At 41.6% G+C, this 27,286-nt stretch overlaps 2 protein-coding genes across 8 annotated transcripts in view; one reads left to right on the top strand and one right to left on the bottom strand.

The window, feature by feature from the left end:
- cacna2d2a (calcium channel, voltage-dependent, alpha 2/delta subunit 2a) overlaps positions 1 to 22,812 on the top strand; it is a 191,069-nt gene extending 168,257 nt beyond the window's left edge. For all 5 annotated transcript variants that reach the window (XM_071495602.1, XM_071495601.1, XM_071495600.1 and 2 more), the window contains 25 exons: positions 2,296 to 2,345; positions 4,732 to 4,821; positions 5,189 to 5,257; positions 5,892 to 5,966; positions 6,060 to 6,134; positions 6,272 to 6,343; positions 6,514 to 6,585; positions 6,749 to 6,810; positions 9,409 to 9,485; positions 12,516 to 12,576; positions 13,483 to 13,580; positions 14,400 to 14,490; positions 14,599 to 14,661; positions 14,860 to 14,963; positions 15,089 to 15,187; positions 15,395 to 15,486; positions 15,570 to 15,617; positions 15,729 to 15,800; positions 15,891 to 16,043; positions 16,200 to 16,252; positions 16,854 to 16,909; positions 17,297 to 17,420; positions 17,734 to 17,843; positions 18,130 to 18,212; positions 18,754 to 22,812. In XM_071495602.1, the coding sequence (XP_071351703.1) occupies positions 2,296 to 2,345; positions 4,732 to 4,821; positions 5,189 to 5,257; positions 5,892 to 5,966; positions 6,060 to 6,134; positions 6,272 to 6,343; positions 6,514 to 6,585; positions 6,749 to 6,810; positions 9,409 to 9,485; positions 12,516 to 12,576; positions 13,483 to 13,580; positions 14,400 to 14,490; positions 14,599 to 14,661; positions 14,860 to 14,963; positions 15,089 to 15,187; positions 15,395 to 15,486; positions 15,570 to 15,617; positions 15,729 to 15,800; positions 15,891 to 16,043; positions 16,200 to 16,252; positions 16,854 to 16,909; positions 17,297 to 17,420; positions 17,734 to 17,843; positions 18,130 to 18,212; positions 18,754 to 18,876 (2,072 nt within the window). In that variant the 3' untranslated portion in view covers positions 18,877 to 22,812. The remainder of the gene's footprint in view (positions 1 to 2,295; positions 2,346 to 4,731; positions 4,822 to 5,188; positions 5,258 to 5,891; positions 5,967 to 6,059; positions 6,135 to 6,271; positions 6,344 to 6,513; positions 6,586 to 6,748; positions 6,811 to 9,408; positions 9,486 to 12,515; positions 12,577 to 13,482; positions 13,581 to 14,399; positions 14,491 to 14,598; positions 14,662 to 14,859; positions 14,964 to 15,088; positions 15,188 to 15,394; positions 15,487 to 15,569; positions 15,618 to 15,728; positions 15,801 to 15,890; positions 16,044 to 16,199; positions 16,253 to 16,853; positions 16,910 to 17,296; positions 17,421 to 17,733; positions 17,844 to 18,129; positions 18,213 to 18,753) is intronic.
- abhd14b (abhydrolase domain containing 14B) lies at positions 22,751 to 27,243 on the bottom strand. 3 transcript variants are annotated; one of them, XM_071495611.1, is made up of 4 exons: positions 27,113 to 27,243; positions 25,677 to 25,891; positions 24,922 to 25,163; positions 22,751 to 23,508 (listed from the first exon to the last, which is right to left on the bottom strand). In XM_071495611.1, exons 2-4 carry the CDS (start codon positions 25,888 to 25,890, stop codon positions 23,329 to 23,331), a joined length of 636 nt encoding a protein of 211 aa, XP_071351712.1. In that variant the 5' UTR covers position 25,891; positions 27,113 to 27,243; the 3' UTR covers positions 22,751 to 23,328. The 3 variants fall into 3 exon arrangements, with proteins under 3 accessions (XP_071351712.1, XP_071351714.1, XP_071351713.1); XM_071495613.1 differs by lacking the exon at positions 27,113 to 27,243 and adding an exon at positions 26,947 to 26,972; XM_071495612.1 differs by lacking the exon at positions 27,113 to 27,243 and adding an exon at positions 26,942 to 26,966 and having other exon boundaries at positions 25,677 to 25,893.
- Positions 27,244 to 27,286: the final 43 nt, after the last annotated feature.

Here is a 27,286-nt window from a genome sequence, read left to right as displayed (position 1 = left end):
TGTGATGCTCAAATCAATATTGTATTCATCTAAAGCCGCTACAGTCCCTTAAATAATCCAACAAGCAGGCAGCCCTGCCTCTGATCAACAGTCTGACAACCCATATGACTCAGCAGCTCTTCCTGTTAGCAACATTGTCTCAGTGATTCTCATCTTGACTCAACTCATTTTAGCCCAGCCTAACTCAGACTGTTGTTGCTTTGCTCAGTTTTAACACTGTTTATTTTTTAATCCATAACCCACTTCTCCTCGTCTCTGTTGTGGGTTGATTTAATATAGTTTCTCAGTGTTGCATTTTATCTGAGGCTGCTCCTTTATGAGGCCTTTAGCTGTCTATGTGAAGCCTCGGCTAACTGCTGCTGCTGATTAGCTTATTGCCACTGGAGCCAAGTGCTTCAGAAGTATCTCCCCAGAAGTTGTTATTAATTAGCAGGAGGAGTCTGGTAGCAGAATGATTACTGTGCCATCTCCCTGTCAGGCTGGGGAAAGTCCAGGATTACGCCTCTGTGCCAACATGCTCTCTGCTGCTCGTGACTTTAGTGATTACCATGGTAATAAAGTCTATGCCAACATAAGACAATGGTGTTGACACACCAGCCTCAATGGAGCTGTCCTCTCATATCTCCAGTACTTATTACTCTTTGGTATCTCACTCTAACAGAGCCAGCTCCCTGACACCTCCACAGGCCCTAACCCTTCACCCGTGACACACACACACACACACACACACACACACACACACACAGAAGCACAAACACCCACAACTAGGCCACTCGGAGATGCTAGCTGTTGTCTCGCTTGAGCTGCAAGCCCATCTTAAGAAGAAAGTAACCTCTCTTTGACTCTGAGGACAATGAAACCATTTATCCATGCTCTCGAACAGTGTAACAAAATCCAAAACAGAAAGGAGAGTTATCCTCAAAAAAAAAAAAAAAGGTGAAATGGAGGATAAATAACCAGCAAATATGATCTACTGCATTGGTGATCCTAATACTTCCAGAAAAGTGGTGCTTTTAATCCAAAACTGGGCATAAAATCCTCAAACATATCAGTTACACCATGAAATTAGTTATACAACTTCACTGAGTAAACTTTTGACAGTTTATACATTGTCTCAAACAAGTATTGACAAGAAAACTGAATATAAATAGAAAGTAGTGCATGCTGGTCTACATAAGATGAAAATGCATACTCATACTTGACACAGCATGTCTACATTACACTTGACCAGCATAAAAACGACTTTATGCAGAAAGCACTAAAGTACACTTTAGAGTTAACCCACATTTAGTTAAAAAGCTTCACACAATCAATATTTGTTGGACTGCACCAAAAATCCAGAGTTTTCTCTTATAATTGTCTCAAAACAGACACATATGACTTCAGAAATCTGAGGATGATGTTTGAGGAAAACTGACTTCTAATCGTGCTAATCCATTATGTAAATGAGAGTCACAGAGAAAACTTGTTGTCGATTACAATCATAATTGCCCCTCACGCAGCAGATCGCTGTTGTTAAGGTGCACAGCACAGGCAAAAGCCGTATTACATTCTTACTCTTTAGTTACTGCCTGTATTCTCCTCTCTTCACCTCTCGCCGAGCTCTGCCCTACCAGGACAGATGCCACCTCTCTGGCACACAGCCAAAAGCACTGGGACGAACGGCTGCTCCCTAACAAATAGCTGCACCCTGTGACTGCATGTGCAGAGATGTGTATGCCTGTGCACGTGTGTGTGCAGTGTCTGCACGCTCACATGTGCAAATGAGTGAGACAGAGAAGGCAAATCTTGACACAGACCACTGTAGCAAAGTGCATAATGCATCAAAATAATGAGAGTCATCTCTGCCTTTTAACATTCAGGGGATGCCGTCTCCATTTCGCGGCTCTTTGTATACACACTCATGGCTTTAATAACTTGGGGAGCGGCGTGGTTATTGACCCAGTCGGTCACTCTCCTCCATTCCTAATCAGCAGCAGCAGAGCCTGGGGCTGAGTAGTCCCAAGGAGCCTCCACATTTACATCCTACAGAACAACCGTGAGTGTGGAGAGGTCAATGGCCACAAGCTCCACCATGCCTGTCTGGCTGGAAATGATGGCATCACATGTACCTAATAACACAGAAGAGATTAGACGCCAATCTACGAATGGATCACTTTTGTACACACTGTGAATGTTTTAACTCTGAAATGGTAAAGCTCTGAGAAAAAGCACGACACAGCATGCACCATGAAGCAGAGTGGACGCAAGCTTTCTGCTGGGATACTGTATTGATTCTCTCTTCTTAATCTTCAGGTTACTACTTTGAAATTCCATCGATTGGAGCCATCAGAATCAACACCCAGGTAAGATATATACAGTATGTATAAGCCTCTGAATACACCTTTATGAATCCACAAAAACGTCGATTTCAAGCAAAAAGCTAGTCTGTTCTTTCTTCAAGCTTGCTTTGATGTTAATTATACAGATTGTAGATATCTTTGAGTATACCATAACAAAGGGACAGAAGATGGCACAGCTGGATGACTAAAGAAACGAGGTGACAGAGGTGGAGATGGAGTGATAACAAACATGGTTGCGGTATTCTGTGAGAATGTTTTTCTTTTTTTTTTTTTCTTTTTTTTTTTGAAGCTCTAATCTAAAGACTTTCAGATCTCTTTTTCTCTTGCTATCTCTGTTTCCCTGTCTTCCTCTCTGTCTGTCAGACATGCCTCTGGTTCCTCACACACCCAGGGCCCATCCACCCCCATCACACTCGCTTGAGGCACTATAAGCTTCTAGAGGCCCTTGGGATAACCTCATTCCAGCTGTAGAAATTGACTCAGTTGCTGGGAGGTGGGGGAGCTACTGCACAACCACCACCCCCCCCCACACACACACCCCCAACCCCACCCCCCACCACCCCACCCCCCACAACCCCCACAACCCCGGTGAGCGATCAGGCCCCAGAATAGACTGTCAGCTGTTCCATTAACTGTGGCATATTTATATTCTGAGAACTGCCACTTACTCTAATAGGTTTTCTGAAAGTGGGTGACTACAGCTCTCTGTATAGGCCCAGAAGACACACTGGGGCCTTATGTTATTTAACCATACTCTGCCCTTCAACATCACACACTCATCACATAGTCTCACTTGACTGAGATGACAACATTCAAATGACGGATGGATCGCAGATGGCAAAAATATTATTATTCATTTTTTCCTGAGTCATACAATTACGTGGGAAGAGTGGAATAGTTTTGAAAATAAATGCAACTATAGTTTGTGCTTCCTCAAGGTTACCTGTGAGTGAAATTTCATTGTTTTTGTGACTTATTTCATCCATTCTGGCTTCTTTGTATAGCGTCTCAGTGGAGCAACAGTAAAAGGGCAGGCATTAGTCAGGATGTTTTGTCTTTACAGTGAACGTACTGATGAGTTTACTTTCTGCAGTTGTGGTTGTTACAATACCCAGGGAGACAATAGCATTTAATCAACACGCAGAGAGGCTGCTGGAGTCTATATGGCTCTGTCTCCTTTTGGGCCACACATCTGCGGTTGCTGACTTTTTATGTTTCCTAGATTGTTCTAGCCAGGCGGAAAATTTCCCCTATATCCCGTGAAAAGGTCTGGCTGTCATTGTCCTGATGGAATATCTCCCTGTGGCGCGTTAAACCGGACTTTTATTGAGCTAATAATAGAATAGGTTACGCCTGTCAGCACCTCACTGTTCAGGCGATGAAAAACAAACGGTCAAAAGCGTAATACTGAAATCGTTGTGCGCTTACACAGGGCGCCCCTTTTGTACATTGAGGATGGATACACAAAGGGTGGTGGCAAGGGTCAGAAATTTGCAATAAAATTTCCCTTTTCACTGCAAAATGTATGTCATCATGTAAGAACTGCTAATGTTTCATGAAATTAAAATGTAACCCAGGGAGGGCTCCTGCTTTTTTGCTTGCTCTGTTTTTATATTTGAATATATTGTGTTGATATATAAATATATACATTCAGGGTTATAATTCACTTGACTGTTGAATGAGATATTATTGGTAGATGTATACACAGTCACTTCAGTTACAGAATAATTTTTCTGTCTTTGGTCGTTGCAACAAGACACTAAAAACTCAACTGTCCTGTTCCTGGAAGATTTTTATTTTTTTTTCCCCAAACTGTTCGGTTGCTTCGTGTGTCATGAGGTCACGCACTCAATAATTTTACCAATTACACACCATCTCCAAAATGACATGGATCAATAGGTTCTTTACAAAAAAGACATCTCAGCTTTTGTACGAGGTGGCTCCTTACGACAAAAGAATATAGTGAATATGATGTATTACTAGTAGACTTAACCCCTCACCTCTATTCACAATCGCTGCGGGACATCACAGTGCCAGTGCTGACAGTAGAGCCTCTGGGAGAAAGGCCTGTTTGCACGTCGTGCCATTGACACCCTTAATGTGTTTTTAATAGCTCCTTCATAATGATGAAAAACGGCCTTGAGTGGATCAGGACTGGAGGCTTTATGGCCAGGCAGGGCCGGGATAGTGCTGGTGGCCCACTGGTTTATGTGGTGACAGAGAGGAGGCCGGTCAGGGTCTTATAGTTTTATGAGAGATGAACATTGGGTGGCTCTTCCAGCTCTCTGCTTTTAATATCTGTACATGACAAGCACTGTAAACGTCTGTTTGATCAGGAGGGTTTATTTTGTGCCGTCACACTTGTGTGTGTGTGTTTTTGCTGTTGCAGGAGTACCTGGATGTCTTGGGTCGTCCCATGGTGCTGGCTGGGCCTAAAGCCAAGCAGGTGCAGTGGACAAACGTCTACCAGGACGCTCTGGTGAGAGAGAACTTATGGAGACAGAACATTTTATTTCATCAACCTTTAAACTAACCTATAAGATTCAAGATCCAGATCTTTCTTCTGCAAACTTATGCAACTAATTCTGTGTTTAATCATTCACTCCCTCTGCTGCTTTTGTTTGTTAAAGATAATTGGGCAAAGTCAGGTCATGAACTTGGTGTCACAACCATTTTGAATCTAATCATTTTTATATCACTGTTAGTTTTCCTCTTTTCTTAGTGAATTTAAATTTCTGTAGATTTATTTGCTTGTGTTTATTGGTTTGGATTTTTAATCATGCAATATGTAATGTTTGAATGTTTGAAGACACTGGATCAGTTGGATTTCTGATATGTTTTATTAGGGTTTGGGCCTTGTCATCACTGGGACAATGCCAGTCTTCAACCTCACTGCTGATACGACGAGCTCTCAGGTAAAAACAACACTTAAAAGCCTCAAATAGCCACACTTTTACAAGCAAGCAAACTATATGACTTATACCTCAGCTCATGCTTTGCACTTGACCTTTATTGTTATTATGTAAGAACAATATTTTTACTGTCATTCAGGTGGTTAAGTCTACACATGTATGAGGTTATTCAAACAGAGACATGAGTAGCAGGATGATTTCAGCTTTTATTTTGCACCTCTGTTATGTTGTTGACCATCATCAGTCATTTGAAATGGCACCCACACAGATACTGCTGTTCTAGGCAACACCTCCCCCCTGAGGTGATAGCAGACATCACAACCACCCATCTGTAGTATCTACTATCATCCGCAGAGCACAGATGCATCCAGCTTCCAGTGCCCATGACCAAAGTATTTACTCTGAGCTTATCACACAGGCTTAAAGCAGTGACGCTGCTGCAAAGCGACTCAGTTTAAGATAGACTGTGAAAATATGGACTAATCAGATTGCACACAAAATGATGATAAGTCAAAAGATGGCACAGAGATGTTTTTAAGCAGTCTCACAGCACAGCTACCAGCTCTATGTGATTCTCTCATGTCAGCAGGGGTTGTGGATGAAATGCTAATAATTGCTTTATGTGTTTTTCATACAGAACCAGCTCATCCTGGGAGTTATGGGAGTGGATATCGCAATCAACGAAATCAAAAAGAAAACTCCTACTTACAGAGTGAGCATGCTGTGCACTCAGTATGACCCTCATATCACTTTCATGTTGATGATTATTGAATCACATTTTCATTTACCATTTTTTTCTGTGTAGCTTGGAGCCAATGGTTACACTTTTGCCATCGATCCAAATGGCTACGTACTGCTGCATCCCAACCTGCGACCTAAGGTTGGTCCCACTGTTAACCTCACGCTCTGTATAATGAGTCTGCTGCTCCTGACTGAAGCTTAAGTTGGATGCTATTTGCTGCTGACTGATGTGAGCCTCCCCCTCCACCTTCCCCTGCTTTTTCTCTCTCTCTTCAGATCATTAACTTTAGGGAGCCCGTCACTCTGGACTTTCTGGACGCAGAGCTGGAGGACAGCAACAAGGAGGAGGTAAGTGAACATCTCTGAAACACCATCAATAGGCAAAACTCATGACATTCATTCTTAATATTTGTCACTTGTTTTTGTTTTTCTGTGTGTTTGTATGTATTTATACACCTTCTCATGCTGAAGCATCTCTCTTTGTCTCTCTCTCTCTCTCTCTCTCTCTCGCTTTTCAGATCCGTCGACAGATGATTGATGGCAAATCAGGGCAAAGGAAAATCAAGACGCTCATTAAGTCAGTTGATGAGGCAAGTCATCAATATATGAGATTCAATCATGATCCAAAGTAGCACCTTCCTGTGATGAATCTGAATCGCTCCGTATCAGGATCTGTTGTTTCCCTCCAATGATGGGACGAGACATGAGCCCAGGTTGTGAAAGTTACTTACCAGAGTCTCTTTGTGGTTGCAGAGGTATATTGATGAGGCCATGCGGACATACACATGGACGCCTGTGGAGGGTACAGATTACAGGTAGGTTTCAAATCAGTCATCATCACCTGACCTCAAACCAAAAGATTGTGCACCTTGAGCCTGTGAGTGAAGTCCAACTTTGATACTTTTTAGTGTTCATTTTGAGCCACGAGCCTCGGATTTACAGTTGACACCTGTTACTTATCCACCACCAGTTTGTTAACTGAAGCTGTCACTATCATGTGTTTGGAATAGACTAAACCTATCACTGAATAAATGCAGCTTGCTCATTTGCCTCCTGTATTTGCGTGAATCTGAATCTGAATCACCCAAATTAAAGAACTGTTTTTCTTCTCGTAAAAATCCTCAACAGGACTCTAAGCACAAATTAATTGCGCACTTTATTCATCTCAAAACTTGGTTGAACATTTGAGGTTGCATCATAATGACATTTCCTCCAGGCAACAGTCGGCAAATTACAGTTTATGATATTCAATAGTCCTACAAATGCCTGATGTGTGTTTTCTTTATTACATCTGCTGGCAGCGTGCCTGGTCCTGGCTGAGTCCATATGAGGCTTTCTCTGCACAATATTTCAATATTCAACTCAAAGGGAACTTCCAGTGTATTTAAGAATCCGTATGTCACTGTTGTGACAGTTAAATATAACCCAAGCCAGACATCCAAAGCTTTGCACTCTTATTTATCCTTTACCTTAGAGTTTAGGGCAGTAAGTAGGATTTTGCTTGTAAAATTGACATTTAATGTTTTTTTAAGTCTAAATTGGCTTTATATTATAGATAGTCAACTATAGATGTGGCTCTGTCTGAACCAGATACTGTCACAGCCTGATTTTTTATCTGTTCCAATTAATCCCCTTACTGAGTTATATTTTAGCTTTGTATAGTTCCACAGATTAAGAAATGGAACATGTATTTCCATTTTTTCCTCTCTTTAATTTCTGGCTTTGGTAGAAGAGTAAATATTTAGTCACGTAAAGCATATGTAGATCAGATGTAGATCTTAGGCTATGATGATGACAAGGCATAGCTGCTATTGCTCTTTAACAGAAACAAAACCCAAAGCTGCTCTAATCTGTACTTTTCCATTGACAATTGAACAAACAACTACGTGTAATGTGAAAGGTGTTGCTTGTTGTCCCACATTCACAGACTCCACAGTTCCATTCATCTCTACAGAGCTTTCTAACATTTTTCAGCTCATTGTTTAGGTTTTCCAGCCTGCACCTACCTGCTCTGGTTCACTCTCTCTGCTCTCATCAGTGCCCTTTCTAGCTGCAGCTGGCAGCAGTTTTTAGCGTGAACGCTCTGATAAAGTGACTCTACACTACCTGTTCAGCACCAAACAGCAGGGAGACAAAGGTAGAGACTAGCCAGGTGAACGTAGCGGAGCATCATGAGCTAAGACACATTTCCCTCAGGAGATGGTGGAGACTTCACAACAGCTAAAAGGAGATTGAATATCAGACTTACATTCACTGACTGGGCAGAAGCACGACTCCAAATGAATACAAATGAATGCTACTGTTACTTTGTATCCACTGGATGTGTAAACTGTTTGTTAACATGTCATATCAACTTTAAAAGGTGATCATATGTCAGTATTGTGTTTACAGCTTGTTATGCTACACCCAAAACCCCCAAAATCAGTTAATGCAAGTTTATCATTACTTCATTCCATAAATTCAGTGATGTGACATAAATATCAAGCATGTTTGATATGGACAGAGGGCACTTGTTCCAGATGCAGTTGCTTCACTGACAAATACCCAGATGCCAGCCTTCCCGCTGCAGGGTGACAAGGAGGCCCTGCCAGATGTGTATTCTCATATTCTGACTGGCTGTGTCATTTGAGGCCATCTGGGATGCAACTTAAAGGTCCCATGTTATGGGGACTTGAACTTCCTTAAAAACTTCCCACCCTGTGGGTAATAGCCCATAGGCTAATAAAATACTTAAAGGTCCCCTGTGGAGTTTTCCTGTTCATCTGGATTCATTATATCTCACCAAAAGCATAGTGAACCCTTGAGGTATAAAAAAAAAAAAAAAAAAAAATGTATCTCTGCCAATTTTGAATAAATATTTTGTGAGCTGCATTATTAACATTTGTGTTTGCTAGCTTGCAGTTATCTCTATTTTTGGCAGCAATGTTGCCACCTGTTGATCAGTGGATTAGTGTATTGGCTGGAATGTGTACTTGTGTGTATGGTTTACAAAAAAATAAATACAAATAACAGAGCTGCCTAAAAAACATAGTTCTGCAGCACTATTAGTGGTCAAAAACTCCACTGGGTTCCTTAAAAAGAGTATAAAGCTGCCCTCTCTGGGTGAAAGGTGGACAGGTGGTTGGGTGTGGTCAGAGGTGTGCTTTGTTGCACCTGTAACCACACCCAACAGTGATGTCAGAGTGTCCTGGAGTACACTTCAACATCACTGCACAAGGTGAGGTTAGACCACTGGAGATCGGCAATAACAAGATTTTAAAGGGGGGGTACGTTAAAATTGTTCACTTCAAAAGTAAATATGATACATTAAATAGCAATAAGACTGTTTATAGTATGGCTGTGTGTGTGTGTGTGTGTTTACATGTGAATTCAACGTGTATTCCTGATTTTCTGCGTCTGCCTCATTACCTCAGTCTAGGGTTGGTACTGCCCACATATAGTGAGAACCACATCAAGGCCAACCTGAGTGACCAGATCCTTCAGGTGCAGTGTAAGTACCCGCGAGTACCCAGCATCCTTCGCTCTCTGTCTCTCTCTTATTTGCTCTCTCTCTTTCCACTCTTTTCTCCTCTCTCTCTCAAATATGACCTTACGCTCTTATTCAGTCCTTCGTCCCGGGTCTCCAACATCATCGTAGGGAGTGTCTGAGCGGAGCCACCTGCTCCGCCCCCCTCTCCCCCTCCCTTCTCCCCTCTTTCTATGCTCTCTGATAGGCAGGCTCATACCTGAGTCCCCCCCCCCCCTCCTCCTGCCTCCTCTACTGCCCCCTGTTCCCTCCTGTCTTCATGCTGTGCTGTAAAACGGTGATGTTTTTTCTTCACACTGGCTGAAGAAAAAAATAACTGAACTGACAGAAAGGTGAAAGCTGTGGTTTTACTGTGTTACTCAGGTGAAAATAATGGTGACCTTTGTGCTATTATTTTTTTTGCCAAATGCTCTCGCCTCTTCTCCACCAAGTAATGATTCTGAAGCGTCTGTGTTCAAAGTATTTGATGTTCTGAAAAACTGTGAAAACATGCATGCTTTTCACTCCTTATGATGAGTTCATTGATTTTGGGAATCTTCCTTCTGTTATGTGTGTGGTTTTTATTTACTTATTTATTTTAGTTGGATTGTGTGCGATGTTTCTCAGCTTTGGAATCATTCAGTAGATAAACTCCCACACAGCCTGGGTTAAGGGCTTGTCAAATGTGGGAGTTTGGGTTTTTGTGGGTCTGAATGGGGACACGTGTTGTCTCTTTCATTCCTTATTTGTCCAGACCCTGTTATTCCCCTCTTTTCCTAGTTCATTTGATTTATTTTTTGTTTCACCATGATTATCTCTCACAGTTACTGGTTTTGTCTTTACTGTTTTCCTTTCCTGGATCTCCCAGTTTTTTCTTTCTTCTGTTGGTTTTCCGTTTGCTCTTGCAAATAAGATGTTTGCTCTTCATTTCTTTTTCTCTCTTGTCTTGTTTGACTTAAATTGGTTTCTTTATTTCAAGAAAACAATATTTTTATTCAAACAGTAATTGAATAAAATATTGTCTGTGATCCCCCCCTTCCCACCCGATCCCCTGTTTCTTTTCTTGCTCACTCCTTCTCTGATGGATCCACACAGTGCCATACACCAAGGGCAAGTATACTCCATATTGGTCCACGTTCCCTACCTTTACTTCCTACTCCTTACCGCTGCCTCCTCCTTCCCACACCTCTCGTCCTGAACCTCTTCCTGCTGCCCTCCCTCCTACCCTCACCTGTCCCAGCCTGCTTGCCCCCCCCCCTCCTCTTCCTTCTTTTATCCCTCCTCCTCTTCCTCTTCACCCTCTTGCTGCAGCTCAGATCCCACATCTCTCACGATGGCTCCTCCAGTCCCTCAACCTCACCCTCCTCCCCACGTATCTGCTGCTCCAGAAGCAAAAAAAAAAAAAAAGCCTCCTGCACTCAAGGAAGACAGATATTCATGTTCTCTGTTAAAACTTGTCTTTTGTCCACCCCTCCTCCTTATCCTTTTCCTTCTGTGGGTAGCTCCAAATGGGTTTTGTCTGCCTTCTGTCTCCCTCTTTCTCTCTGTCTCTTTCTTTCACTTTCTTCTCATGTTCTTTGACCATATTTCTCTCTTTTTTCACCTTCTTTTTCTCTCTTTCTATGCCATTGGTTCTCTTTCACTTTTGTCTGTCTTTCTCTTTCTTTGTCTTTTTCTTACAGCGTCATTAGTTCATAAATGTCTTAACTAATTCTTGCACTAGAACTAAGGTATTGACAGAAAAACTCTAGTTTAGCCAGATCAGATCTGAGCATATTGAGCTCTACATACAGTAAAAGACTTCTAATTGTTTGCTTTAACAATTGTACACACACTAATCTTAAATATTAATTTTCTAGTGCCACACCTTAGCTTTAATAACATATCAGGACATCCATATCATTGAATACTGCTATTAACTTATAGTAAAGTAAATCAGCATTTCTTGTGGTCAGGATATTTTAATGCAACAATAGATATATTGGTCTCTATATCAAATTAAACTCTTTCTTAATGATTGTTAGCTGCCATAGTATCTCGTCTATAACTGGAGGCGTTGCAGCCTGCAGACTGACCCTACAGGGCTGAGCTGTGTCCTGCCCACCCAGGTCTTCCCATGTTGTCAGGTGTCAGCGTGCCGCTCGGTGCAGCGCCTGACTCCTGTGTCGTCCCTCTGTACTCCCTGTCTCCATCAGCTTGTCTCCCTCCCTCCTCACCCCTCAGACGGTCAGGGGGATGGCCCAACACTTCCTCAGTTAAACCTGACCCTGGATGTGCACGGCATTGTGGGCGGAAAACTACCTGGGCACTCTATTTTAGCTTTAAAAGTCAACATTTCACTCCTCTGCCATACAGAGTTGCAGGTCATGACATAATGAGAAAACAACATGTTGGATTCATCGCAGACTCACCTGTTGCGGCCTTAATGTTGGTTGATATTTTGTGTGTTTTGTCTATGATAGATGAAATGAAGTTGCCCTTCAATATGCCCTTCACAATGCAATGCATTTCCTCTGATTATGTGTCTCTCTGAGCCCTCTCACCTGCCAGTCTGAGGGGTGACCACTTCCATCAGGACCTTCACCCACCTCCCCTGCAATAGTTGGCCATGTTGATGCCTGCCTGATCTTAAAGCACTCACTGTGGGCAATCAATGTCTGAGAACTTGCTTCCTGACACATCACGTCTGGTCAAGTCAGTTCTCAGACATCCAAAATATGTTAGATTGAAACCAAATGAATCAGAAATTGTTTGTTGACAAAGTGGCAAAAAAAAAAGAAAAACAAAAGGTGTGAGTGCTTCTGAAAAAAAAAAAAAAGCAGTCGTCCATTGAGAGTCAGGTTCCATTTTAGGCACCATATTGGCTAACGCTAGTGTTCCCATGATACCTCAGTGTTGCTATGGTAAACTCCCTTCTGCGTCCCTGCACCTCTGAAGAACAGCTGCTGTTTACCCACAACTCCCCACTGCTCTGCCCACTGCTCTTCCTGGATAATGTTCCCCTTTCTGTTGCAGATTTTGAATCACTGCTGCCAAACAGTTTTGAGTCTGAAGGACATGTATTCATTGCTCCCAGGTAGCCCTGTGTGTGAATGCTTGCTGTCATTGATGGTCATCAGTTTTGGGTCTTGTCTTCACACCTTTTGAAGCACTTTTTTTTTTTTTTTTTTTTTTTGTCCTGTGCTCCACACTCAGCATCTTATATCTATCATCTGCTTTCTTGAATTATGTTGATTGTGTGATGTTGAGTTGCACTGTGTGTAAGTTGTTGGTTTCTTTCATTCTTTGTTTATTCATTTTTGAGTGGTGTTTTTACTTATTGTGAGTAATTCTAACAAACAGGATTTCTTTATGAACAAATATAAAATTTATTATAGTTTTATGATTATTTATTTATTATTACATTTATTTATTACTATTATTATTACACCCACTGTCTCTCCTAAGTTACCCCTCATTACAATAAAGTACCAAAGACACATAAAATCTGCTTTGCCTGCTGCTACTGTGGTGCTGCATGTTTGTATTACACAGATATTTATAAGGATTATTGGTTCAGTTGTACAATGTGATGTTAAAAAAGAAAAATGGATATTGGACAACAAAATGTGTAACTAGAAAAAAAGACTGAAATCCTCTTTGCATGTGCTGTCCTGTTATCAAACCCTCATAGCCTCCAGCAGCAACCTTGATTCTGAAACACGCTGATAAAAACCTCTTTTTTGTTGTGCTGCCTGTTCTCTGTTCTCCAATCCACGCTTTGTTTTGACTGACAGGTGTTTTTGCTGATTTGAATTAAAGCTTTAAGACATGCATGCTGCACATGACAGCATCAAGTAACCTGTGTATGGTCTGATGCTTCCCCACTTTGTGTCGTGTTTCCCTTTATAGAGGCCAAATGAGGCAGGCAGTGTGTAAATTGCATGTACATGTTTGTTTTCACCTTCCTTATCTGAGTTTAAATGCCTTGTCTGTTCCTCAGGGAGTACTGCAATGATCTGGAACTGTCCAACAACAACACTGAGTTCCTGCTCAACTTTATTGCTCTCATGGAGAAGGTGACGCCAGACTCTAAACAATGTGAGTTTATCTCCTCAACTACACAAGTTTTGTTATTGCTACATAGCCAATGTTAGCATTAACGGCGGTTTATGTACCAGTCTTGTCAAGAGCTGCAGCTATCCTTGCATTTATAACACGCCACCTCGTCAGAACGGGACTGGCTGCTGCAGTGACTTGGTATCAGAAAGTGACAAAAGTGACCTGGGCTAGCTGGTTAGCATGCTAACTTCCGCAGAACAAAAGAAGTGATAGAAATAAAGAAGTAAAGGAATGAAGTTTGATGCTGAACTCATAAAGTTTTTTATCTAGACTGGTAAGTGAACAGCTGTTAATGCTAACTGTGGCTATGTAGCAATAGCAAAACTTACAAATAGCTCCTTCAAAGGATATGATTGGAAATATTCTATATTTTTGACAAGAAATCCCCCCAAAAAATTCCTGAAAAGACAAAAACTCCAACAATGAATTTGTCCTACTAAGTATTGTCAATGAAGCAAAAACATTATCCAGCTCGTTCCTCTGTGCTGTAGAGCTTCATTGTTCCCCAAAAACTATTAAAAACACATCAGTTAGTGGCAGCATTGCACTGAGCGACATGTTCCATCATTATGACAAAAACTATAGTTTATTTTAAGTCAATCCCACATTCACCATCCAGCTGCCATAAATACTCGCTAAGGCACTGAAATGTGTGTTAATCCACAGTTGAAAATGGCACCTAATAATTTCACTATTTTCTCCTGCTTGAGTGAAAATGTAATGAAAAGAGATATTTACATCTAAATGTGTATATGACTTATATTATGTGCAAGTCTCTAATTTTCTGTTAATATTTAGGTGACAATTTGCTTCTTCATAACCTGATTCTGGACACTGGCATCATCAGGCAGCTGGTTGAGAAAGTGTGGAAGAATAAAGACTTGAATACGTGAGTATCAGCTAGTATCTGAGAAACTCCATATTAAAGATTTGGACTCTGGATAAGGTTTAGATTCTAAAGCCTGTTTCTGTCTCTTCTCTGCATCCTGACATTTAGATATGGCTTTCTAGCTGTGTTTGCGGCGACAGATGGAGGTGTAACAAGAGTGTTTCCGAACAAGTAAGCACACTCTTCATCAAGGCTGTGTGTCTGGACAGCAGTTGCTCTGTAGTTCTGTTATATTTCTATATTTCTAACTTTGTCCTTTTTTGAAGCACTAAGTCGTGAAGACTTGAAATGTTTCAAAAACACATAGGATAGTAGGAAGCCTGTACATTACAGATTCACAGCTCTGGTGCCTGTGGTCTTAAATCTCAGGGCTGCAGAAACATGGGAGGAAGACCCTGAGCCATTTAATGCCAGCTATTACCGCCGCAGTCTCGACAACAAGGGCTACATCTTCCGAGCGCCTTATCGAACAGGTGAATGATGCTTTTAGTCCTGGGTTATATATCTTACACAGAGCCTCAAAATATTGTGGCCCTTTGTTTCTAAACCCCCCCCCCCCCCCCCCGGGTTTGTTTCTGTATTTCTTTCCCTCCTTCAGCCAGGGACGAGCTGCTGAACCCAGAGAATGACACCATAGGCGTCCTGGTCAGCACGGCTGTGGAGATCACAATAGGAGGAAAGACCATCAAACCTGCGGGTGGGCTCAGATCTGAGAGAGGACACAAAATCCTTATAATGATAGCTCTTAGATGAAGACGAAGATAATTACACGTCTGTGTTTTTATTTCTTGTCACTTTTTGTGGACATGTTTGTGCTCTTCATCTATTTATCCTGCCTTTGTATGTATCTGTCTTTTTATTTTCTTATTTAATTATTGCAATTAATCTCTTTTCTTTCTCTCAGTGGTTGGAGTGAAACTAGATCTTGAAGCCTGGACAGATAAGTTCAAGATTCTTGCCAGTAACCACACAGACAATCGTCAAGGCTCAAATACGGTAACACATTGAAATACACATAAAACGTACACAGTGTTTACACTAAAGTGCTCCAATAGTGACTTGGTTTTTCTCTCTGGCAGTGTGGACCAAACAGGGGCTGTGAAATGGACTGTGAAGCCAACAGTGATGTAAGAATATCTGCATATTTTTAATGAGCTTCCTGTACAATGTATCAATCCACTGTACATTTTTTACCCTGCGCTTCCAGTTAACAGCCCCTTTTTTGCCTCTGTGTGCAGGATCTTCTCTGTTATTTAATAGATGATGGTGGATTCCTGATCATGTCCAATCAGAAGGATGACTGGAACAAGGTGACATAAAAAAATGAATTTACATGCGCACCATGGTTTCTTTCTAATCTTAACACTGGGCTCAAACAGTGTTTTTCTTATCCTCTACAGGTGGGAATGTTCTTCAGTGATGTTGACCCCTACTTGATGTACGCTCTCTACAACAATTCCTTCTACAGCCGCAAGCAGTCATTTGACTACCAGTCTGTGTGTGAACGGGTGCCCAACAGTGAAGCTGGAGCTGCACCCAGAGGAGTGTTTGTGGTAAGAACATAAATTCAGCACTGGAAAGGACAAGATGCAGTACATGAAGGGGACAGACTAGAGGAAAATGTGCTGAATTAGTGGATGGATATATAGAGAGACTGTTGGGTGTTTGATTGAAATATACACTTACATCTTTTCACATTTCCTCTGCAGCCTACAATTGCAGATTTTGTAAACCTGGCTTGGTGGACATCAGCAGCTGCATGGTAAGATTAGTTTACCTGAAAATAAATGATTTGATTGACACTCCCAGTACTACGGTGGTCCCCAAATCCAGAGTCATCTTACCTGTAGATGTGAGAAATACATTCTTCATGGCCTCTGCCCAGTTTCAGTTCTGACCCAGCACCTGCAGAGCAGCCACCCCTCACTAAACTACCGTGACAGCAGCATGACTCTCATGTTTTACCTGTAAGACTCCTGTTTCAATGCCTCTGTTCATCAGCTGGGACTGTATAAATACATCAAATTAGTCAGAGAGATGAAGTGTGTGTATCCTGTTTATAGTTCAATTATAAGATCCTAGCTAGTGCTCCATGGGGCGCCTCTCCTGCCTGTCTGCTGACAGTGAGACAAAGAGTCAGTCACACTGGACAATAGAGGAGGGTTGTACCAGTGTCTGGTTTCAAAGTAGTTTAGTCAACTTGATTGCATTTAACACTGGAGCTGAGAGAGTTGGTGAAGCAAGCAGGTTGTGCTGCAATTCTGTTTCCATCACAGTTAGACTCCGTTTGGAACAAGTCTATAGCCTCTATATTAATAGGCCACATTTCTGCATTTACAAATTCACACCCCTTGTCTCCACAGGTCCTTGTTCCAACAGTTTATATATGGACTGGCTTATCATAGTTGGTTCGTCACAGGTGGGTGCAACAGGACATTAAATCCGAGTGTTATTTCTGTGTTTCGCATGTTTATCATCAAGTTTTGCAGTCATTAGGCAAGAACCTTAAGGTTCTAAAACTGCTCAGTTTTGGTCAGATTTATTTTAACAGATGTGAAATCATTTGAATGTTGTCTTTGTGTCTGTGTGTGTGTGTGTGTGTGTGTGTGTGTGTGTGTGTAATTCAGCAACAGTGCACAAATTGTAAATGTGAACTATGTAAAGAAATGTGAGGAGGAGAGTTTTAGAGCTTTTTCCAGGACATAGACATACGTCTTTGTACATAATTTCCAGAATCAGATCATATATAAATTAATTGACGTGACAAATGTTACTTGCATGTCTCTGTGCTCTGGTGATGCTGCAGACGAGGTGGATGCAGATGGAATCGATTCCAAAGAGCGGAGTTGTGTAATGATCCAGACCCAGTTCTACTTAAGTAATCTCAGCAGCTCCTACAACATACTGCAAGACTGTGGCAACTGCTCCAGGTCAGTGCACATGTAAAAATGCACACACACACACACACACACACACACACATTTGAATACACATGCATGCACACATACACACCATAAAAAATTGTGCTGTGATAGAAACAGTTAGAAAGACAAATCTTTCCAGTGGAGCTAATAAACTCTGCTGATGATTAAACCATATCAGCTTTAATGAAACGGTCTTATCATTGGCTAAATGAGCCTCGTAAGACTGTCTCATGAATCTCACTGATCCATTAGCAAATGAGCCCATGATGTAAGCGAACAGAGGGAGGGGGGTTGTTGACGGAGTTGTGTCTCTCTGCAGGCTGATTCATGCCAAGAGGATAAACAACACCAACTTACTGTTTGTGGTGGCAGAGAAGATGCCATGCAACACCTGTGAGATAGAGAAGCTGTCCCAGGAGGAGGAGGAGTGTATCCTTTTTCACATTGTTCACCAGCTGGCAGAGAGGAAGACACACTCTCTAATCACTAGATTTTATCTCCTTATTACCATACCTGCGGAAATACAGACGTTTCACATTCATTTCAAGGTTATTTTTATCACGATGGTGTGAATTATGACCAGACATTTACATCTGTTGGCCTGCATGAGGAATCGGTGTGTGTGGGAAAATGGTGAGATGATGCAATAAAGAAAAGGAAAAAAATGATAAATTCAAAGGATATAAAATTTTTTCTTAATTGAGTCAATTTCCAGTCAAGGAGGAAAATCCATGTGAAGAAATGACTGTGGCACGTTATCGAAAAGGACCGTCCACCTGCTTTGACAATAACATCGCTGTAAGCTTTTCAGACACGATATCAACAAGCACAGAAAAAGACAAAGGGGCAGTTTTTATTTTACTCACAGTGAGCAGTATTTACTCACTGTGTAAAATGCACAAGCTTGAGAGGTTAAAATCATTACCTCTGTGCAGAGCCAAGTTAGCTGTTTCTCTCTGTTTCCAGTCTGTCTGCGAAGCTAAGCTAACCTGTTGATGGCATTAGCTTCAGATTTATAGTGATATGTTATCAAAATTGCCACTTAACTTATGGCAAGAAAGTGAAAGTGTGTTGCCAAACTATTCTGTTAATAATTTGCATATAAAGAAAAAAACTTGTTTGAGGGAGTGTGTCCAGCTTCCTATTGGCAGTTTCTTAAAAAAGAAAAAGAAAAAAAAGATCTTGCATGATGACAGAAACAGAATGAAACGAAAGTGTTCAATAAATGGTCGTTAGTCACATTCATTAGTCAGATGATAGAAGTAACCAGGCATGAGGAATAAATATCAGACTGTTTTCCTCAGTATTTAAAATGACTGCTGCATTTTTCCCTCTGCAGGAGAACACGTCGGACTGTGGGCGAGGCTACTCTTTCCGTCCGTCTCTCTACACTTTACTGCTCATCCAGCTGCTTCTGCTTTATCCGGCTGTCAGCCCCCACATTCACTCCCTACTACATTAATTACATTTTCCTCTGCCTTTCCTTATTTTAGCCCTCCCAAGCTTCTTCCCCATCCTAAAACCCTCTGCCCCTGCCTCCCCATCTCTGTGCCCCTATGCCCTCCCCCCTGATATAGTCATAGGTAATAATGGGACTTCCCATCACAGCAAGTCGGAAGCCCTGAGTGCCGCACTACCCAGCTTGCTTCAGTTTGTGTCGCTTAGTGACAACTGCTGGACGTTTGTGTCCTCAGCCAATTAACCCTCATCTGCAGGAAGGGTAGGTGGTGACAGACCACCTGGATCATCAGAGACGTCCCAAAAGAGAACAAAGCCCCCCAACTCCCACAACCACCTCGTGTCCACCATCCAGAGAAGGCAGGGGGAACACGTCAGTGTCCTCAACACAGATCTCTGGCCTCTCACACACACACACACACACACACACACACACACACACACACACACAGACTGGAGAGTTGAGGTTATCTTGTCCACCTTTGCCTCTGTCTGTCGGACAGACGGTGGGACTTCTCCTCCTTCTTCTCTCCTCCATCTCAGAGTCTCGCCACTCTGTCATGTCGCCTCTCATAACAGGCTGTGGACCATTCAGCCACTAATACCCACCATAAAAGAAAAACAACAGAAAAATAAGAACTGTCGAGTAAAACAAAATGTCAAGTATAAACTGCTGAAGTGATGAGTATTTCAAACATACAGTATATTTAGGTTTTAATTTGAAAAGGAAGTTGTTAGGTGTTAACCTAAAAAGACATGAATTAATTTATGCACTATATCTACTTGCCAAAATGAGATAGACTTTCATGTTGTCTTATTTTTTATAGCCAAAACACAAGAAGAAATGGCTTCTGATTTAGATTTAGGATAAACCATGAGAGGAGGTGTGGAGACAGTCAGAAACTGAAGGCTGATTCTGTTTGTGCAGCTCCTAATCACAGGTTAATGCTTTTAAAAGACATCAACTGGGGATTATAGTAATTACATAGTGATAATTGCAATTCTAGAAGTATTTTTCCTTATATTGACAATTTGAGGCTAGTGCTATCTGTCTTACACTAGTGCCAGCTGTGACATATGAATCAGCATTGAGTTACTGCAGATTAGTTCAGGAGCACTGTTGATGTTGTTTAGTATTCTCCTTTACGATCAATGGACCACTCTGACCTCTGGTTTAGACTGATGTTTAAAAAAGAACTCCCTGCACTCTCTGATATGAAAGCTCACCTCTGCCAATCCTCATGAGGCTTCTCCACTAACCTCTACTAACGCTCCTAATCACGATTTGTATATGTGCTTAACTTCTCTTCACACACTCAAACACACCAAGATCTCTGCCTCATGACTCTCTTATTGTAGTTCCAGGTGAGTTTTTCATTCTTTTCGGGGGCTTATTTTACCTTTGACTGATGCTGTTCAAACTTCAAAACCATTCGCTGCTGGGGGATAGGGGCTTATCAACATTTCCAACAAAAGTGCAGAAGAGGCCACTAAATATGGTGATCACGTAAAGTAGTACTCTGGTTGTAATCCGTCACAGTTCGTCATTTGATCATTACGATGTGTGAAAAGTCATTTAGACTCCCATGTTTAGGAGCCGCTCTGTTTCATAGTGCCTTGACGCACTTTGTTTTGGAATGCATCGGCTGTATAAGAGTAGAGCTACTGTATAGTACCTTTATAGAGCAGCCATCTTTGAGGCTTTGGAGCCTGTGAGACTGAATCTGTTGGCTATAGAAATAGCTTTACACAGAGCCATCACACTGACCGGCTCTAGCTTAATGTACTTGCCCTCTCGGCTGTGGTTGCTGTGCCCCTTCAGAGCCACCTGACTGCCATCATATGGAGTTACTATACTGTTCCTTTACAAAGCCATGTATAGATCTATGATACACTATCAGTATACAGCGACTTAACTTCTAGGGCCACCTGACTGCTATAGTTCTGCCTGAATCGTATGTGTTTGTGTATGGATGTATGTGTGTTAGTTTGCGTTAAAACCCCCCTCAAAGGGAATGTCTTTTAAATGGAGTTTGTGAGGGATGACAGTTGTGGTAGCATAGCTGTTTTTCCTGTTTGCTATGTTGCAAGGGACATAATCCAGTGTTGTTGTGGAGGAAAAAAAAGGGATTTTACTGAAACAAAAAGAATCTGTCTTTAACCATCAGTCGGTTTGAATATCAATCTACGGGAGCAGCGGTGTCCGAAAGAATGTGTAGTTCATCAGTGTTTTCTTTTTCAAATGCAACATAGTTAACAAAGCCTCTATAAATGCCTTAGTGTTACGCAGTACAGAGCTCTGATACGTCCCCCTCCCCTTTCATGTACACTTTCTCACGCACAGACACACAAATAGATCCTTCAAAAATATTCACTCCCCTGGGTTTTCTTGGTGTTCTGCAGTAAGTATAGTGAGCTCTAGTTTTGTATTTTTACGTCTTGGAATGATTCAATATCAATTGATGCCTGTTCGATTAAATGCTTGAAAGCGGGTGGGAGTTTTTAAATTTTCAAAAGCCTCCGACCTTCAGTGTTCACAACCCACCCGACCCTCACTGTATTGCTCAGGTGGGAAGATTCACACAATGATTTGAACCTTAATTTAACACACTCTGTACAGTTGTTGGTACTCTTTGATGTGACAAACATGCTGGCACAGTAACTGCATCACAGCTCTGAAGAAATCTGACTCGGTAAAATAAAAGACTGTTAAAAAAAATTTAAATTTAAGATTTGAATTTGAATAGTTTTTTTTCAGAGTTGGGTACAGGCAGGGTCATCTGATGCCAGATGCAGTTTTACTTTTCTGGCATTTGTTTGTCTGTCCTGTGCCATTAATTCTGTCTGTATTTCCCTATTTCCACTGTCTGTAAATGAACGCTACACGTGCCTGTGGAAATGTACGCCCTGCAACTTCCTCTCTTTTCCCAGCTCTGTATGCTTACAGTCTCACACATATACGTAAATGTGTAGGACTACAGTTTGTGCACCCGCACCAAGACATTATGCACAATGCACACACACATATTTAAGCAAACATGTAATGACACTTATTCATGCCCAGCTGGGAGATGTCAAGCACCAGGAAGAAGTAAACTGAGGACGTCACTTCCCAGGTGTATTTTTGTGAACGGGCGGGATGTCAAGAGGCAAGCTCAGGGAGTGGGTCTCCACAGAGCAGCACGGGCCTGTCAAACAGAAGGTCATGAAGGAGTCATGTAGTGACGTCTGTGTGTGCGTCCCGACGGGAAATGTCTTCTAAAGGGGCACACGTATGATTTCTGTGGTTTGACAAATTTACTTTTGCCAAAAATACAAAGAAAAAAAAAAAAGAAAAAATAGAAAATTGGACCAGCTTGGGGATGAGAGGGAGGGGTCCACTTTAGGACACGCCCCTAAAATAAGTAAGGGAGGGTTTTCATGAAGCCCCCTCCCGACCCTCGCTGCATCTGTGTTGGTGCGTCTCTGTGGGAAAGACACGTGTGTATGTGATTCTGTAGTCTGTAGTCTGGTGCTATGTGACCATGTTTGACAAGTGTGTGAAAAAATAACAACATTTAGAGGAAAAAAAAAAAGTAAAATCAGTCGAATTTTAAGTGAAGTCAAAAAATATATATAGGAATACAGCACTGTTGATAAGTTTGAGATCTGAAGTCAAAATGTTTTTGATTTTTTTTTTTTTTTTTTCAGTTTATTTTTGTTTCTTTTATTTCTCGTATGTATGTGAGTGTGAATGTTTGTGTGTGTGTGGAAGATTTCGCTCCTTCTTTTCTGGGCACTGGTCCATGTCGCTCCATTCTTTTGTACAGATGAAGCTAAAAAAAAAAAAAGAAGAGGGCAAAATTTGTAAAATATTGTGTCTGTGACTCCTTGTAAAATATTTTCAAATTGTTTATTACAGAGAATCAGTTATTAAATAATGTTCATATTTTTCACTTCATTTCAGTGTGTGGTGTTTGGTTTCTCATCGAGACACAGCTGGAAATTCATTTCATTTGCTGGGTTACAATGAAAATATAAAATTGATAAAAGAATAAATTGTAACTGTATCAGTTATTATTAGAAAATATACATTTTCATGGTGCATTGTTGAAGGAAAAGTTCAACATTTTAGGAACTACACTATTTCTCTTTCTTGCCGGGAGTTAGATGAGTGTCTATGTTTTACAGTGATTATGTGCCATACTATTTCTTGGCTGGCACCCGTTTCCCAGTAAGCACATCTCCCAAAATGTTGAACTTTTTCTTTAAAAGTCTGAGGCTCATCTTCTAATCATTAAAAAAAGACTTGATTGACAGCTTCAATACTAACACTATTAAAAAGTCAAAATCAGGTCATGCAGGAGGACGTTTGTGGTCTACATTTGTCACGAATGAACAACATCTTTATTTGTGTGGCTCCTCTGAGTCTTTCATGTGACAGTGTGCGTGTGAATCTCTCCTGCACTACACAGCTTCACAGCGTGTCAAGGAAGGCTGTGAGAGCTTTGTGCCAAGTGTCCGGGTCGTCCAGATAACAGGGGTGACCTGCTCCTTTCATCACCACCACACTGTTATTGGCCAGATTGCTCAGGTTGCGTAGTGACGCCTCTCCGAGCTGAGTGTCCTGGTCACCATAAACGATCAGTGATGGGACCTGGAGGAGACAGTAAAGTAACAATTCAAACCCGTGGCTAAAGGGATTTTGTAGATGTCCTACATTTTACCTCAAGTTTAAAAAACCTCAAACAGGTCTGGTGAGAAAATAAGAGACAAGCTTTTTATTTGTATTAAGTGTGACTAATTCGTGTCTAGGTGTCAATATTAACAAAAGCTGAGTAAATAAAAGAGTGTGTGAGTGTGGTCAGGCGGCTTTTAGCAGTTGCACTCAGGTCCTTTACTCATAAGTCACAATAATCCAATATAAATGTTACAAAATAGGACTTTTACAAAGTAAAACTCTAGATTTAGTTTCAAACTGCACAGTGTGGGCTGCATGTAGTGTGAATTAACTCAATTTACAGCATTAATAATAAAAATGCTTAAATATGTTCCAAATACGCTGAATCCTCTGATCTTCGTTACAGTGTGTAAATTAGTTTTTCTGTTATAAAATAGTCATTTCTAAACCAAGATAAACTTGGTAACTTCACTCTGACATCGCTGAGGTTGTTTTCTCAGCCTTCAAAAAGCTCCTCCAAAGCCACAGCAGACTTTTTTCACAATCCGAGCACTTCTCCCTATGGCCAGTCAAGCTGACTTTCATCTGTAATATCCGTGGACTGCCCCTTTAAAAACTTTAAAGTACATTTCCCAAAGTATTAGCAGCAAAAAGTATAAAAACAATGGGCCTTGTCTGTGTTACTGTAAATTATTGCTGCGTTACTATGCATGTAGACTTTTTTTTCAGCTGTAAATACAGTTGAATCTAAAACAGCCCAGCCGGTTTTAAAACCTGATCATATAAATGTTAAATAAATGTAATGGATTAGAAGTATAAAAGAATATAAAATAGAATTACTTCAGTAAAGTAAAAGTACCTTTAAATCATACTTAAATACATTCCAGCACCGGCTTTTATTCTGTGTCATCTGCTGTGTTCATTTAATTATGTTGCTATCCACTGATATTATGACGCTTCTTTTGTTTGTGATATTTTCTCCAAACTATAGAGCATCATCTGCTGCTTCAGTAAGAGCTTCATGTGTTTCCTCAGACGTGTTTGCCTGTTTCTGGAGGTGAACTACTTCTCTGTAACACACACGTCTCCTTCATGGATTATGCACCTTCACTTGGTTTGACATCTAACAAATTTAATTTTGAAAGGGTTTGGAGGTGGATAAAAGCCAGTGGTGTCTGTGAAAGTACATGATATCTACTCCTGTCATGGTTGCACGTACAAATCCACAGCAAATCTTTTAAAAAAGGGGAGAGGGAAGTGCTGGAAATTGGACTTGACATTCACAGTTGCTCAAGTTATCCTTTAAAGAGCACGCACACTGTAAAAAAAAAAAAAAGTTCTCCTGGGGAGGAAACTACAAAAAAATCGAAATCAGAAACATATCCGTACCTTTACACTCTGGTATTGCTCTGCTGTGAATTTGTCGGTGCAGATGGGAGCTACAGGGATGTAGGCTCGTACGAGAGCCTGGTGCTGGAGGAGGAAGGGGAGGGAGTACATCCCACTGAGGGACGGGCTGATCACCACCACGGGGCTCAGGTTCAGGTGCTCACACACCTCTTTCAGGAAACCCGCAGGGCCCAGTTCTCCCAGCGGTGCTGGGGCCTCAGCTGATTTAGACCTGCCAAGCCCTGTGGACGGCAGAGAGAGGGGGGGACTAAAGAAGGCTTGAGAGGAAGAAGAGGGCAGCAGGTGTGGAACAAGCACAGCCTGATTAACCTGTTGAGAGGACTCGAGACACAAATGTTGTTGTTCAAGAACTATAGATATGTAATGCACAGAGACCCAGAAACCAACCAGCACTCTGTACTTGAGCATTACCTGGCTCCAGGTTTTGCAATAAGTTAAGATAAGCTACAATTTTCACACCAGAACCTTTAGAGCAGAGGTTTTCAGACTGGGAGGTGTGGGAGAGATGGAAAGAAGAAACATGAGGCATCCATGTGCACACTGCTGGTGTTACAACTAGTGATGCAAATTCCTTTACATATATGCAAGTAATTGAACTTCCACTGACCAGACACAGTGAAGCTGGGGCTTTTGGGAGCTCTGGGAGTCCAGGGCAGTTTCCCACTCTGCCCAGTTGGTAATCTAGACTTTTGTGAAGCAGTGAAGAAGGCTGAGTTTGTTCCCCTCAGACTCACCTGGCAGGTCGACGGCGACTGCACGGCAGCCAACCTTGGCCAGAGTCTCCAGAGTGCCGATGCTGAGCCAGTTTTCTGATGAGAAACGGATGCCGTGAAGGAGCAAAACTGACATCCTCACTTCCCCCGTGGCAGGTTCGCTCTGTCTGTAGAACAGCGGTGCTTTGCAGCTCTCCACCTGCACGCTCCCCTCTGTCATCTTAGCAGCTGACATCCTGAGCAAAAAAAAAAAAACAAAAAACAAGCAAACAATGGATTCACAGATCAGACTGCATGTTAACATACAAAATCATAATCTAAGTGCATTTAAAGTATATCACAAATTTGTCTGAGAGAGCTTTATAATCTGAGCAACATAGGACATCCTCCTCTCCTTAGACCTGCGACTCGGATGAAGCCTTTCGAGGAAAAATGGGAAGAAACCTCATGAAGATCGAAAGAAGTGGGGTCAGAGTAGTGACTCCAGAGCTCAAACGATTCATCGAGTTAATTCGTTTATCAACAGGAAATTAACTACTATTACAACTATTTTTAGTAACTTTTTAAGCAAAAAAAACACAAAACAATCTGTTTACAGCTTCTCAAACGTGTCGATTTATTGCTTTGCTCATTGCGATACTGTTGTAAAATGAATATATGTAAGTTATAGTAACAGTAACAGAACAAGCACTTTAAGGACATCACCTTTTGTGACCAGCACTTCTCACTATTGTTGCATACACAATTCATTGAAATATTAAATTGATAAAATGTATAACAAGAAGAACTTTGTAAACGGGCAAATAACATGTAAAAACATAATAATAATTATTAGTAGTCGTACTAATAGTCGTAGTATTGCTTTACTCTACACTTTGCCTTTAAATTATGACAATTGTAAATGTAATATACATTCAGATTTTGCATTCAGAGCGTTATTTTTCACACCGGCCTTCTTGCACGCCGCATTTTTTTTTTTTGCCTGTACATGAGAGAAACCCTCCTCATGCGCGCAGCATGGGGTCGTTCTGCAAATCAAGAGCAACACACGGAAGCCACCTCAGGAAACAAAAACACAGGCATCAGGTGGCAGCCGCTCCCGTCAACACGCCGGCCGAGTTTACTCCCTTCACTTTCACTAAATGTGCACATCTATGAGGGCCCAGGTAAACAGACGGCGGTCAGCGCCGAAGATTGCGCCGCTCTGCGTCTTTGTTCCCGTCCGTTTGTCCACCGCGCGTTTAAACATCTGCCTTTTCATTTGTCGTGCGCCTCACTTCTGCCAGCTTACACAGACGCCCTGTCCTGCCCGGAGTTGGAGTGAAGCCTGCAGGTTAAACAGTCCGATCAAAGTTCACATCAGATCATTTTATTTGTGATATCGAGTTCTCAGCTCTCAGTGCTTCTGCCCTTCATCGCAAACACCAGGTGAAAATACCCCCCCCCCCTCTCCTTACCTGACACTTTGCGGAAATAAGACGATGAGTTCACTTAAAAACCCGGGAAGTTTATGGTCCAGACCCAGCTGTAGTTTCACTTTATTTCCCGGAAAACAGAAGGGGGGGGGGGGGGGGGGGGGGGACTCCTTCCAGAAAACCTCTGGAAATTATTCTACTGACGTCTAGCGTTTG

The sequence above is a fragment of the Trachinotus anak genome, unplaced genomic scaffold (assembly GCF_046630095.1).
Source record: "Trachinotus anak isolate AG129_WGS33_773 ecotype Australia unplaced genomic scaffold, CSIRO_AGI_Tana_v1 ptg000013l, whole genome shotgun sequence".
Lineage (NCBI taxonomy): Eukaryota > Metazoa > Chordata > Actinopteri > Carangiformes > Carangidae > Trachinotus > Trachinotus anak.
This window is presented reverse-complemented; position numbering and strand designations above follow the sequence as displayed.

Excerpts from the sequence above, each read along its gene's own strand:
- abhd14b (XM_071495611.1), bottom strand. The coding sequence starts at position 25,890 with ATGTCAGCTGCTAAGATGACAGAGGGGAGCGTGCAGGTGGAGAGCTGC. Across the intron at positions 25,164-25,676 it reads AGTCGCCGTCGACCTGCCAG|GGCTTGGCAGGTCTAAATCA; the intron begins GTGAGTCTGAGG and ends TGCCGTCCACAG. Across the intron at positions 23,509-24,921 it reads AGCAATACCAGAGTGTAAAG|GTCCCATCACTGATCGTTTA; the intron begins GTACGGATATGT and ends TGTCTCCTCCAG.